The 12341-nt window shown below is 39.8% G+C and overlaps 1 protein-coding gene across 1 annotated transcript; it reads left to right on the plus strand.

Annotated features, from left to right (window-relative positions):
* Positions 1-8349: 8349 nt before the first annotated feature.
* LOC115457258 (olfactory receptor 142-like) lies at positions 8350-9279 on the plus strand. Its single transcript, XM_030186681.1, has one exon. The coding sequence runs from the start codon at positions 8350-8352 to the stop codon at positions 9277-9279; it is 930 nt and encodes a 309-aa protein (XP_030042541.1).
* Positions 9280-12341: the final 3062 nt, after the last annotated feature.

Genomic DNA, 12341 nt, shown 5'->3' on the forward strand with positions numbered 1-12341 from the left:
ATTGGTTTTCCCGTTTGATTTTTCTTATTCAGCTACCGTTGGGTTCCAGCTCTTGGATTTGCTCATGTGATCAAATCTCCAACCCATGGAATGGACCATATGTTAGATTTGGTGTTCTAGAAAGGGGTCGACAACTTTGAACTCAATGCTGGAGGCATCAACGAACATCCCTGTCATGGTCAGATCATTTTCTAAACACCTGTTCTATTAAAGACTACCAAAAACAGATGGGCCCAACCAAAGTGTGGAAAGAATTTTGAGACATGAAAAACCTGATTGCTGGTAACGTCCTAGAGGCCTTGTCCTATCCCTCTGCACCTGGACTAGCTTATTGCACACCCTGTAAGTTAGACCAGTTCTTCATATCTTGTTTAACTGTACAAAGATTTTGTCTTGATTTTAGCCACCCATCTAGTTATCCCAATTGATTCTGTTATACCCAACTTGTCAGGCAAGCCAAACCACCACATCTACATTTATAAGTACATAAGTAATGCCATACTGGGAAAAGACCAAGGGTCCATCGAGCCCAGCATCCTGTCCACGACAGCGGCCAATCCAGACCAAGGGCACCTGGCAAGCTTCCCAAACGTACAAACATTGTATACATGTTATTCCTGGATCTCTTACATCTTCTTCTCCAAGTCCCTTTTTAAACTCTGCTAAGCTAACCGCCTTCACCACTTTCTCCGGCAACGAATTCCAGAGTTTAATTACACGTTGGGTGAAGAAAAAGTTTCTCCGATTTGTTTTAAATTTACTACACTGTAGTTTCATCGCATGCCCCCTAGTCCTAGTATTTTTGGAAAGCGTGAACAGAAGCTTCACATCCACCTGTTCCACTCCACTCATTATTTTACTTTTGTTCTGCATGTTTGTTATATTACCATTGTTTGGTTTTATTTCATAGACTCCTGAAGAAGGCGTCTGTAGCGCCGAAACACGGTTGTGTTGAGTCGAGTGTATATTTAAATAAAGAGATTGTTCCTAATCTACGTCACCTACTAGTGTTGTTCAAGAGCCTACTCCTCCTACTCCCCCTTTCCTCAGATTCTACCCAACTTGTCTCCATCTATATATATATGCACTTGGCCCCTCAGATAGACAGAAATGTATTTACATCATATCTATGTTATTTGAATATTTTATCGCTTGCATATTAGGTGTTTCATTGGTATTATGCTGACATTGTATTGTATCTATGTTATTTGAATATTCTTTCATGCTGTCTATTATGGTATTGTACTGACATCAATATCATTTATTGCATTTATATCTGGTCACTTTACTATTGTTACGATGTTAAGAAAAATTGTAAGTTTTATGTTAAACAGGATCTGCTGTACACCACCTTGGGTAAATCTGTTTATAAAGGCAGTTAATAAACCCCAATAAATAAATACATTAAATAAACTATGCTACCTCTCTTCATACATTGAGAAAAGAGTCAAATCTTGTCACTATTCTATTCAAGTCTTGTATATCGCCTGTTATTCCTAAATGGATTCATAGTGGTTCACAATCTAATTCTCAACAATTGAGAGAAGTTACAGTAGGATATATATACAGTCTTGGATAAAAATTGAGAATATATTATTTACTGATTATACAGATAAGTTTTCAGCCAGAAGAATAGGAAAAAAGGTAAGGTTTTGTAAGTCATACGTAATAGATTCCAATATCTTGCTCCCAAGGAAGGGAAAGGACCCTCATAAATCAATTTTAATTTCAGATGCCAAAGCCCAGTGAAAACATAAGCTTCTCCAAGAAGGTGTAATTACAAGCAAATTGCCCAACCCCTCTGAGTTTAATCAAATATAAAAATTAAACCCTAAATTTTTAATCTAATATGTTGATGTATGGTTGATGCGCTACAATATTAAGAATGGATTACTGTAATGCACTCTACACTGGTCTGACTACAAAGTGTTTGCACAAGGTCCAATTGATTCAGAATGCTGCAGCAATAATGATAGTAGGTTGTAAGTGACATGCAGGCTTATTTTCGAAAGAGAAGGGCACCTATCTTTCGACGCTCATCGGAAGTTGGGCGTCCTTCTCACAGGGTCACCCAAATCGGATAATCGAAAGCCGATTTTGGGCATCCTCAACTGCTTTCCGTCACGGGGATGACCAAAGTTCACGTAGGCATGTCGGAAGCATAGCAAAGGCGGGACTGGGGCTTGCTTAACACATGGGCGTCCTCGACCGATAATGGAAACAAGAAAGGAAACCCTGAAGAACACTTGGCCGACTTTACTTGGCCCTATTTTTTTTTTATGACCAAGCCACAAAAATGTGCCCTAACTGACCAGAAGACCACCGGAGGGAATCAGGGATGACCTCCCCTTACTACCCCAGTGGTCACTAACCCCCTCCCACCCTAAATGTTTTTTTAAATATTCTTTTTTTAGCCAGCCTCTATGTCAACCTCAAATGTCATACTCAGGTCCATTGCAGCAGTATGCAGGTCCCTGGAGCAGTTTTAGTGGGTGAAGTGCACTTCAGACAGGCGGACCCAGGCCCATCCCCCCTACCTGTTACACTTGTGGTGGAAAATGTGAGCCCTTCAAAACCCATCAGAAACCCACTGTACCCACATCTAGGTGCCCCCCTTCACCCATAAGGGCTATGGTAGTGGTGTACAGTTGTGGGTAGTGGGTTTGGGGGGGTGGGGGGCTCAGCACACACAGTAAGGGAACTATGCACCTGGGAGCAATTTATGAAGTCCACTGCAGTGCCCCCTAGGGTGCCTGGTTTGTGTCCTGGCATGCCAGGGGGACCAGTGCACTATGAATGCAGGCTCCTCCGACGACCAAATGGCTTGGATTTGGTCGTTTCTGAGATGGGCGTCCTCGGTTTCCATTATCGCCGAAAACTGGGGATGGCCATTTCTAAGGATGACCATCTCTAAGGTTGACCTAAATTTCATGATTTGTGTGTCCCCGACAGTATTATCAAAACGAGAAATTGACGGCCATTTTGTTTCGATAATACGGGTTTCCCCGTTCCTTTGTCAGAATGTCCTGTGAGGACGTCCTCAGGAAAACTTGGGCGCCCCTTTCGATCATGCCCCTCATGGTCACATCATGCATTTATGCTAAAACTTCACAAGGCTACCAGTACCATACAGAGCTAAATTTAAAACTGATCTCCAAGACTCTTACAAGAAATGGGTTCTCCCATTATACACCTCTAAGGTTGCTAAAGTTCTTGTAAAGAATATCTCTAATAATACCCTCTGCAAAGTATGTCATACAATGTGACAATGTCCAACTAGCCTTCTTTGGAGTAGCCCCCATACTCTGGAATGTGATCCCTGAAAGGCTTCATTCAGTGCAAGATTATCTCTACTTCAGGAAGCAGTGAAAGCTTGGGTCTTCCCCAAGCTTTAATGAAAGAAGCAATTAACTAGTTAGGGTTCTAGGTCAGTTCCCATCTGGACATTTCCTAATGGTCAGTTGCCATTCACCAATTACCATCTGGACAATTGCCACTTGGAACAATTACCACTGAACCAATTCCCACCACACCAGGGAGTACAATTCCTACCCATAACAAAAAAGTGCCAAACAAATCCCTTCCCCTTCCAGACATGCAGTTTATTTAGGGGAATAATGCCCCCCCACACCCCTCAAACTACATGCATCCAAAAAGAAATGGCTTAAAATAATTCAATCCATACTAGTCTGCCAGCATTACTTTTCAATTCAGTATAGCTGTACTCGCCAGCCTGCCATTAAATGGAAAACGTAGCCTGAGCCCCCTTAACATACAACAGCAGCAAGGAATATTCATTCAATAGTGCAAATGATGCATGTGGGAAAAAAGAACCCGAATTATAGCTAAGTCATGCAAGGTTCCACGTTAGGAGTTACGGACCAAGAAAGGGATCTGGGTGTCGTCATGGATAATACACTGAAACCTTCTGCTCAGTGTGCTGCTGCGGCTCGGAAAGCGAATAGAATGTTGGGTATTATTAGGAAAAGTATGGAAAGCAGGTGTGAGGATGTTATAATGCGGTTGTTTCGCTCCATGGTGGGACCACACCTTGAGTATTGTGTTCAATTCTGGTCGCTGCATCTCAAGAAAGATATAGTGGAATTGGAACAGATGCAGCGAAGGGCGACTAAAATGATAGCGGGGATGGGATGACTTCCCTATGAAGAAAGACTAAGGAGGCTAGGGCTTTTCAGCTTGGAAAAGAGACGGCTTAGAGGAGACATGATAGAGGTATATAAATTAATGAGTGCAGTGGAACAGGTGGATGTGAAGCATCTGTTCACGCTTTCCAAAAATACTAGGACTAGGGGGCATGCGATGAAACTACAGTGTAGTAAATTCAAAACAAATCGGAGAAAATGTTTCTTCACCCAACGCGTAATTAAACTCTGGAATTTGTTGCCGGAGAACGTGGTGAAGGCGGTTAGCTTGGCAGAGTTTAAAAAGGGGTTAGACGGTTTCCTAAAGGACAAGTCCATAAACTGCTACTAAATGGACTTGGGAAAAATCCAGAATTCCAGGAATAACACGTATAGAATGTTTGTACGTTTGGGAAGCTTGCCAGGTGCCCTTGGCCTGGATTGGCCGCTGTCATGGACAGGATGCTGGGCTTGATGGGCCTTTGGTCTTTTCCCAGTATGGCATTACTTATGTACTTATGGAAGCATTATATTTTAAAATCCTAGATTAGATACAGACCTTCCCCCCCGGTTACCAATTCAAACCTTCTCTTCAACCTGAAGCCACACAAGAACATACAATGCGTCATTTTATACAAATTCTGATGCAAAAGAAATGCACAACGCCGATGGAAGAAAAAAGAACCAATATTACATCCCGGTAAAAAAAAAAAAACACCTTTGGATGATGGGAGATAGCTGGTGGGGAGTGGGGGGATAGGGGATGTCCTAGTAGGAATTTGTGCCCCTTCGGTGGGAATTCACATGATGAGAATAATCCTGGAAGGGAATTGTCCGAGGTGGAATTAGTAGATGGGAAGTGTCCGATAGGAACTCTCCGGATAGCTACTCGCTGGATACCCTAGCTAGAAACACAAGGACAAACAATACCTGCCCATGTAGTAACATGACTTTCTTATCTACTTTTTCCCTATCTGAGATCATTTTCATGCAATTTTATGACTTCAAATGCAACTTTCTTTAAGTTAGTACCCACATTTTCTATATAACCCCTGCTACACCATCACTGTAATTTCAATCAATTACAAATGGTAAGCCACTATGAACCAAAACTTGCTTTTGAATATCAGACTCCAGACAAGTAGAGATTTTCAGGGGAGAGGGTCAGTGGCAGTGGGTCCCTTAACATTATTTGCCCTGTGCCCAAGTTTTGTCTCTTGGCAGCCCTGCTGGTGCTATCACTGGTTTCATGCTTTAGATAAGTGAGGGTAGAACAGAGACCTGCAATTTTATTTCCGTTATCATCTATATTCACATGAATTTTAAAATTTTAAAATGGGGATATATTGGATAAAAGATCAGGACGCACTGTTCTAAGTTGTGCAACAATCTGTCACCTGTATTCTTACTGTTGTGGGAGGTGTAGCAATATTGTGGTTTCAATGGAAAGGGGAATGGAAGGTCCCCTTGGAGACTCAAAGAACTTGATTGCCCCTCATGATTGAAAGATTCACATCTAGTATAATACATTATTATGACTTATTGATGATTAAGAATAGACTTTGCTTTGTAATGCTGGCATGTTAGGAACAACAATCCCTCTAAGGGGTGAGAGTCCTCAGCTAGCTTTCATACCACGAACGCTGGTGCATTAATATGTCATTTTCAATAGTAAGGGGCAGCCACGTTCTGTGGGACTTTCAGGAGGATCTGCCTAACCCTCATGATTGAAACCATGATATTAATACATTAGCTGTAATGGTAGAAGCACAGTCAGAGAACTCTGATGTGCCTTGGAGAGAACATTGACTAAGCAAGAATCAGAATATGAATGGTATCCATTTTTTCCTATACGACTCCACTTGTTTCAAACTATTGCTTTCTAACAGGTGAATAAGGAAATAAAAAAAATTAACCACCTGATTCTTGTGAGATCCTCCAAAAAGTATTATCTTGAGAGCACCAAATACAGTTTAAGTTCATCACTTTTCTGTTTATTGGAGAAAAAACCTTCAACCTGTAGGTGATGGCAGAGATAGAGAGGCAGAGGCTTAACTATTCTCCAAAATTTCTAAATTTACTGTATTCAAAAATTACACTTTGTGGTAACCAAAGTGTCTTTCCACTAACATTCTATAATGGCTATAGTGCTACTTATCATCATTTCTATAGTGCTACTAGATGTATGCCGCACTATACAGAAAACATGGGATCGATGTAGATGTCATTATCGAAAATGCCCCTCCACGTGCTTTGAAAATGAGCACTATAGTCTATTTTAATGATCAAGATATAGGTTCATTTCTTTTCTAGATGTGGCTACTGATGGAAGGATGTAACTTTGACTCTTGTACCTTGACTCTATCAGGAATGAATCACAACTGCTCTGTTCAGAAGTGATGCCTGGGGAAGCCACAATTTCCAATTATTCCAAATACCATATTATATTAATTGCCTTATGCTTTTCATCTCTTCTGCTTACTCATGTTGGATTCCTAACTTTTCAAAACAAGAAGCAACTTTGCAGACAGTCAGAACTTAGTATAATGAGCGCCTCCGATGATTATAATCCCCAAAGCCCATATACAGTTTAAGTACATCTCTTTATTGCCTGCTGGAAAAGACTTCAGCCTGTAGCTGTTGGCAGAGTGAGGCGGAAACTACCTATTTTCAAGAATTTTATGTATCTAAAAGTAATACTTCATGGTGATTTTCAGGAATATGTGTTATATTTGGAAATGAGCAAGACAAGAATTTGCCATCCAAATAATAAGCCGTAAGTATCTATTTCTTTTCACCTTTATCTGAAAATTTTAACCACTTTAAAATGGTTATTTTTTATATACTACATGCAAATGGTTTACATGCATGTTGGACTATGAGGCAATTGAGGCAAAGAGCAACAGTGGGGATTTGAACTAGGATCCAAGAATTCTCAGCCAGCTGCTCTAACCATTAAACTTCTCCTCAATTATGTCTGTTCTTCTGTGTTAACATTCATCTCCTGTCTTGTTCACCTTGTTTCTTCTTGTCCTACCTCACTGGCTGTGTCTTATTGTCTCTTCCTCTATCCTTAACACATCAAAAGAGACCAATCAATGCCAAACAAACCTTGAGTAGACCATGATGTTTTAATGGAAGCATGGAAAGGCAATTGACAGATTGGAATTGTATTGCAATCATTTCTTTATTACATAAATCATTAATTTGATTTTTTACTTTTAAACCTAGACTGAGATGAAAGAGGTTTCATACATTTTAGAAAGAAGGAATTCTTCACTGGAAATATTGGGAAGTTATAAAAGATTTCACTGAAGATTGTGTCCATATAATTAAATAACACCTTGAGAGAATTGATGAACTGTGCTTGAGTTTTGGAAGTGGCGGCCAGTGGGTAGCACAAGGTGAGTTGACGTCAAGTGAGAAAAGTGCTGAACTGTTTGTGTTGATCTTGATACATGGGATTGGGATTTTTAAATGAGCTCTTCATCTGGCTACAGATGGGCAGAACATGATTCACAATCTTTAGGATTGCCATGAGGAAATTGCTCTGCGGCAATGAGCTGTTTGATGAATTAAACAATCTCTTTATATTAAGTTATGAAACCATGTTTCAAGGGCAACTTTAAACCAAAGTACTTTAAGAGAGACCATAATCCAAATCTGAATGCTGCACTGTGAAGGGTCAATGACGTATAACTGTGGAATGTCTGTGGAATAAGAGCATATGAGAAGCAGAATCCGTTCGAGGTCCAATAGTTTTTTTTGGGAGGGAGGGGCAATGATTCTTGAGCATTAAGGGCTGTATATAAACCTAACACAAAATTAGAAGATAGAAGATGACAGACCGAAGTGTCTTGCAACTTGTCCTTACTGCTGTTTATCATTTTAAAAACATTACCTGTTGAATGCAGCACTGTAGAGTCCCTGCTCCATTGACCTAATAAATCTAGTTAAGACAAACATAGCTAACAAATAAGATTTTCTAGTAGAACATATTATAGAGAAGTGGTTAAGATGTAAAAGGAACCTTAAAAAGTTATGTTTTTAGCTCTGGTTTGAAAAGGACTAGAGACTGAGCAAGATACAACATTTCAGGAAGTCCTTATATAGAATATAAATGATCTTGGAGCATCTGTCTCATTTAATATTTTCTTTCTATTGTCTCTAGTGCTTCTGTTTCCCTACAGTTGGTAAACTGAAAGGAATGGAATTCAGGAATGAAACCAGAGTCACACAATTCATCCTCCTTGGAATTTCTAGTGATCCAGATTTACAGATAATATTCTTTGTGCTGTTTCTTGTGATTTACCTGCTCACTGTAGGTGGGAATCTTCTCATCATAGTAACCATATACGTAGACTCTCAGCTGCACTCTCCCATGTACTTGTTCCTCAGCAATCTGTCTGCCTTAGATGTGGGGGTGTCAACAGTTGTTGTCCCTAAATACGTTATTAACTTTGTTTCACAGATTAAAACCATCTCATTCAACGACTGCATTGCTCAAATGTTTTTCTATCATTTCTTTGAGGGTTCAGAATGCCTTCTTCTGGTTCTGATGGCTTATGACCGCTATGTTGCCATCTGCAATCCTTTGCGTTATACCACGATAATGAACAGCCAAGCTTGTCTGCTGCTGCTGGTTTCCATATGGGTAGGTGGTCTCGTGCATGGCTTTGGTCAGGCATTTCCAGCAGTTCAGCTGCCCTATTGTGGTCCTAATGAGATAGATCATTTCTTTTGCGATACCCACCCCTTATCTGTGTTAGCTTGCTCTAGTACCTTTATCAATGAAATTACAGATATGATCAACAGTGGAGTCTTAGCCCTTGGTTCTTTCTTGGTGTTGTTTATATCTTATGTATACATAATCTCCACCGTCTTAAAAATTCGCTCATCTGAGGGAAGACGGAAAGCTTTCTCTACCTGTGCCTCTCACCTCATGGTTGTTGCTTTGTCTTTCTGCCCCCTTGTTTTCATCTATATGAGGCCACCAGTGACGTTTGCAGGTGACAAACTGGTCTCTGTTTTTTATACCGTTGTGACCCCTTGGTTAAACCCCTTCATTTATACTCTCAGAAATGAGAAAATGAAAAAAGCCATTATGAAGCTAGGAGGTAAGATGCGTATGAACTGATTTTCTGTTCATTAAAGAAAACCACTATTGTATAAATCATCTGATCTCGCTGATTGATGTAGGCTCTTTAATCTACTCTATAAAATTTATTTATTTTCTGCATTTATATCCCACATTTTCCCACCTCTTTGCAGGCTCAATGTGGCTTACAAATACCGTAGTGGTGATCGCCATTTCCGGAATAAGAAATACAGAAGAATGTGCCAGAGTATATAGAGTACACAGAATAAAATCGGTAATCAATACATTTCAGGTGCTGAAATCAAGGGTAGTGAAAAGTGTTCAATAATGACAATGTGATAAAGTAACCAAAATAAGAATAATTCAATGTTAACTAATTCTGGTACAGTTCTGATGTCCTGTTTTTTAAAGACGGGTCCAGTTAAAATGTTTTGCCCTTGACTCATTTTTTAAATTAGAATTTCTATCAAAAGGTATTGTAAAAGTGAATGAATTATGCTGTTGTTTCTGAAAAGCGGGAGCTATGGTGACAATTGTGTAACTTTGGTGACTCAAGTTTGGTGGAGCAACAAGCGTAGTAGAGCTCTGAACTGCTCAGCATCGTTTGGTGCCAAATGGTGCCCTCTGAGCTTCAGTTCTGTAATGGCACTTAAGGATGCCTAAACCATCATAGAAAACTAGAATAAACCTGCTTTAGTGCTCCAAACGTTATGTCCAGTTACTTATGGCATGTGTGTTGTAGGTCTAAGTTGGTTGCCTACTTATGCGTTTAACCCACATAACCTATAGTATTCTATACGTGGTATGCCTTGCTGGGAGACATCTTCATGACCTGAATATCCTCCTCTCAATGTGTACATTCCCCTTTCAGTTATTCACTATGGCATTTATAGCTGCCTGTGCAGAATGGCACCCAGCACTGTAGCTTCCTTGATACAATAGTATATCCTTTTGCCTTGCTACACTGAATCTCTCAGTTTGAAACTGCTTATCCTCCTGAGAGAAGACTGTCCGTAGGTGCACGGTCTTTTTAAAGACCTACATAGAGTCTTTATTTCTTTTCACTGCAAACAACAACAACAACAGACTCCTGAGGCCGGCATCTCGTATGCTGAAACATGGTTGCCGTGTCAAGTCTTTAAAATATGTTTGAAAAATAAAGTGGGTTGGTTGAACCAGAGACTTGCCTAGCTGTCCTTCATTTCCCACGTCTACATTTCCCATTGGTTTTCCCGTTTGATTTTTCTTGTTCAGCTACCGTTGGGTTCCAGCTCTTGGATTTGCTAATGTGATCAAATCTCCAACCCATGGAAAGGGCCATATGTTAGATTTGGTGTTCCACAAAGGGGTCAACAACTTTGAACTCAATGCTGGAGGCATCATCGACATATCCCTGTCATGGTCAGATCATTTTCTAAACACCTGTTCTATTAAAGACTACCAAAAAGAGATGGGCCCAACCAAAGTGGAGGAGTGGCCTAGTGGTTCGGGTGGTGGACTTTGGTCCTGGGGAACTGAGGAACTGAGTTCGATTCCCACTTCAGGCACAGGCAGCTCCTTGTGACTCTGGGCAAGTCACTTAACCCTCCATTGCCCCATGTAAGCCGCATTGAGCCTGCCATGAGTGGGAAAGCGCGGGGTACAAATATAACAAAAAAAGTGTGGAAAGAATTTTGAGACATGAAAAACCTGATTGCTGGTAACTTCCTAGCAGCCTTGTCCTATCCCTCTGCACCTGGACTAGCTAATTGCACACCCTGTAAGTTAAACCAGTTCTTCATATCTTGTTTAACTGTACAAAGATTTTGCCTTGAGTTTAGCCACCCATCTAGTTATCCCAAATGACTCTGTTCTACCCAACTTGTCCCAATCTATATATATGCACTTGGCCCCTCAGATAGACAAAAAGTTATTTACATCATATCTATGTTATTTGAATGTTTTATTGCTTGCTTATTAGGTGTTTCATTGGTATTTTGCTGACATTCTATTGTATCTATATTATTTGAATATTCTTCCATGCTGTCTATTATGGTATTGTACTGACATCATATTTCTAAGTTTTTATATCATATATTCTATTTAAATGTGGTCATTTTAGTATTGTTACAATGTTAAGAAAATTGTAAGTTTTATATTGAACTGGACCTGCTGTACACCACACCTTGGGTAAATCTGTTTATAAAGGCATTTAATAAATCCCAATAAATAAATTAAATAAACTATGCTACCTCTCTTCATACATTGAGAAAAGAGGCAAGCCAATTCTATTCAAGTCTTGTATACCACCTGTTATTTCTGAACGATAGAGAGAAATTACAATAGGATTCATACGCAGTCTTAGATAAAAATTGAGAATATATTATTTACTGATTATACAGAAAGCTTTCAACCCCTTCCTAAAGAATAGATAAAAAGGCAAGGTTTTTTTTAAAGTCATAGGTAATAGAGTCTAATATCATGCTCGCAAGAAAGGGAAAGAACCCTCACAAATCAATTTTAATCTCAGATTCTTAAGAGATGGAAAGCCCAATACCAAAGTCCACTGAAAACTACTACTACTACTTATCATTTCTATAGCGCTACTAGACATGCGCAGTGCTGTACACTTGAACATGAAGAGACAGTCCCTGCTCGTCAGAGCTTACAATCTAATTAGGACAGACAAACAGGACAAATAAGGGATAAGGACAAAGAGTAGCAAGATTCTGTGTAGAATCCCAAAGAGTAGCAACATTCCGGAATCCCAAAGACTACTACTACTACTTATCATTTCTAAAGCGCTACTAGAAGTACGCAATGCTGTACGCTTGAACATGACTAGTTTCTCCCAGAAGATGGACTTACAAGCAAATCACCCAACCCCTCTAAGTGTAACCCAAAATAGACTTAAAAATTAAACACAACATTAAGATTGGATTACTATAATGCAATCTATACTGGTCTGACTACAAAGTATTTGCAGCATCTCCAATTGTTTGCAAATGCTGCAGGAATAATGACAGAAGGTTGTAAGTGACACTGTCACATCACACATTTATAGTAAAACTTCACAGGCTACCAATACCATACAGGGCTAAATTTAAAACGTATTCTGACCA

The sequence above is a fragment of the Microcaecilia unicolor genome, chromosome 14 (assembly GCF_901765095.1).
Source record: "Microcaecilia unicolor chromosome 14, aMicUni1.1, whole genome shotgun sequence".
In the NCBI taxonomy this organism is placed as follows: Eukaryota; Metazoa; Chordata; class Amphibia; order Gymnophiona; family Siphonopidae; genus Microcaecilia; species Microcaecilia unicolor.

What these genes read in the sequence shown, in the direction of transcription:
- LOC115457258 (XM_030186681.1), top strand. Translation starts at nt 8,350, where the DNA reads ATGGAATTCAGGAATGAAACCAGAGTCACACAATTCATCCTCCTTGGA.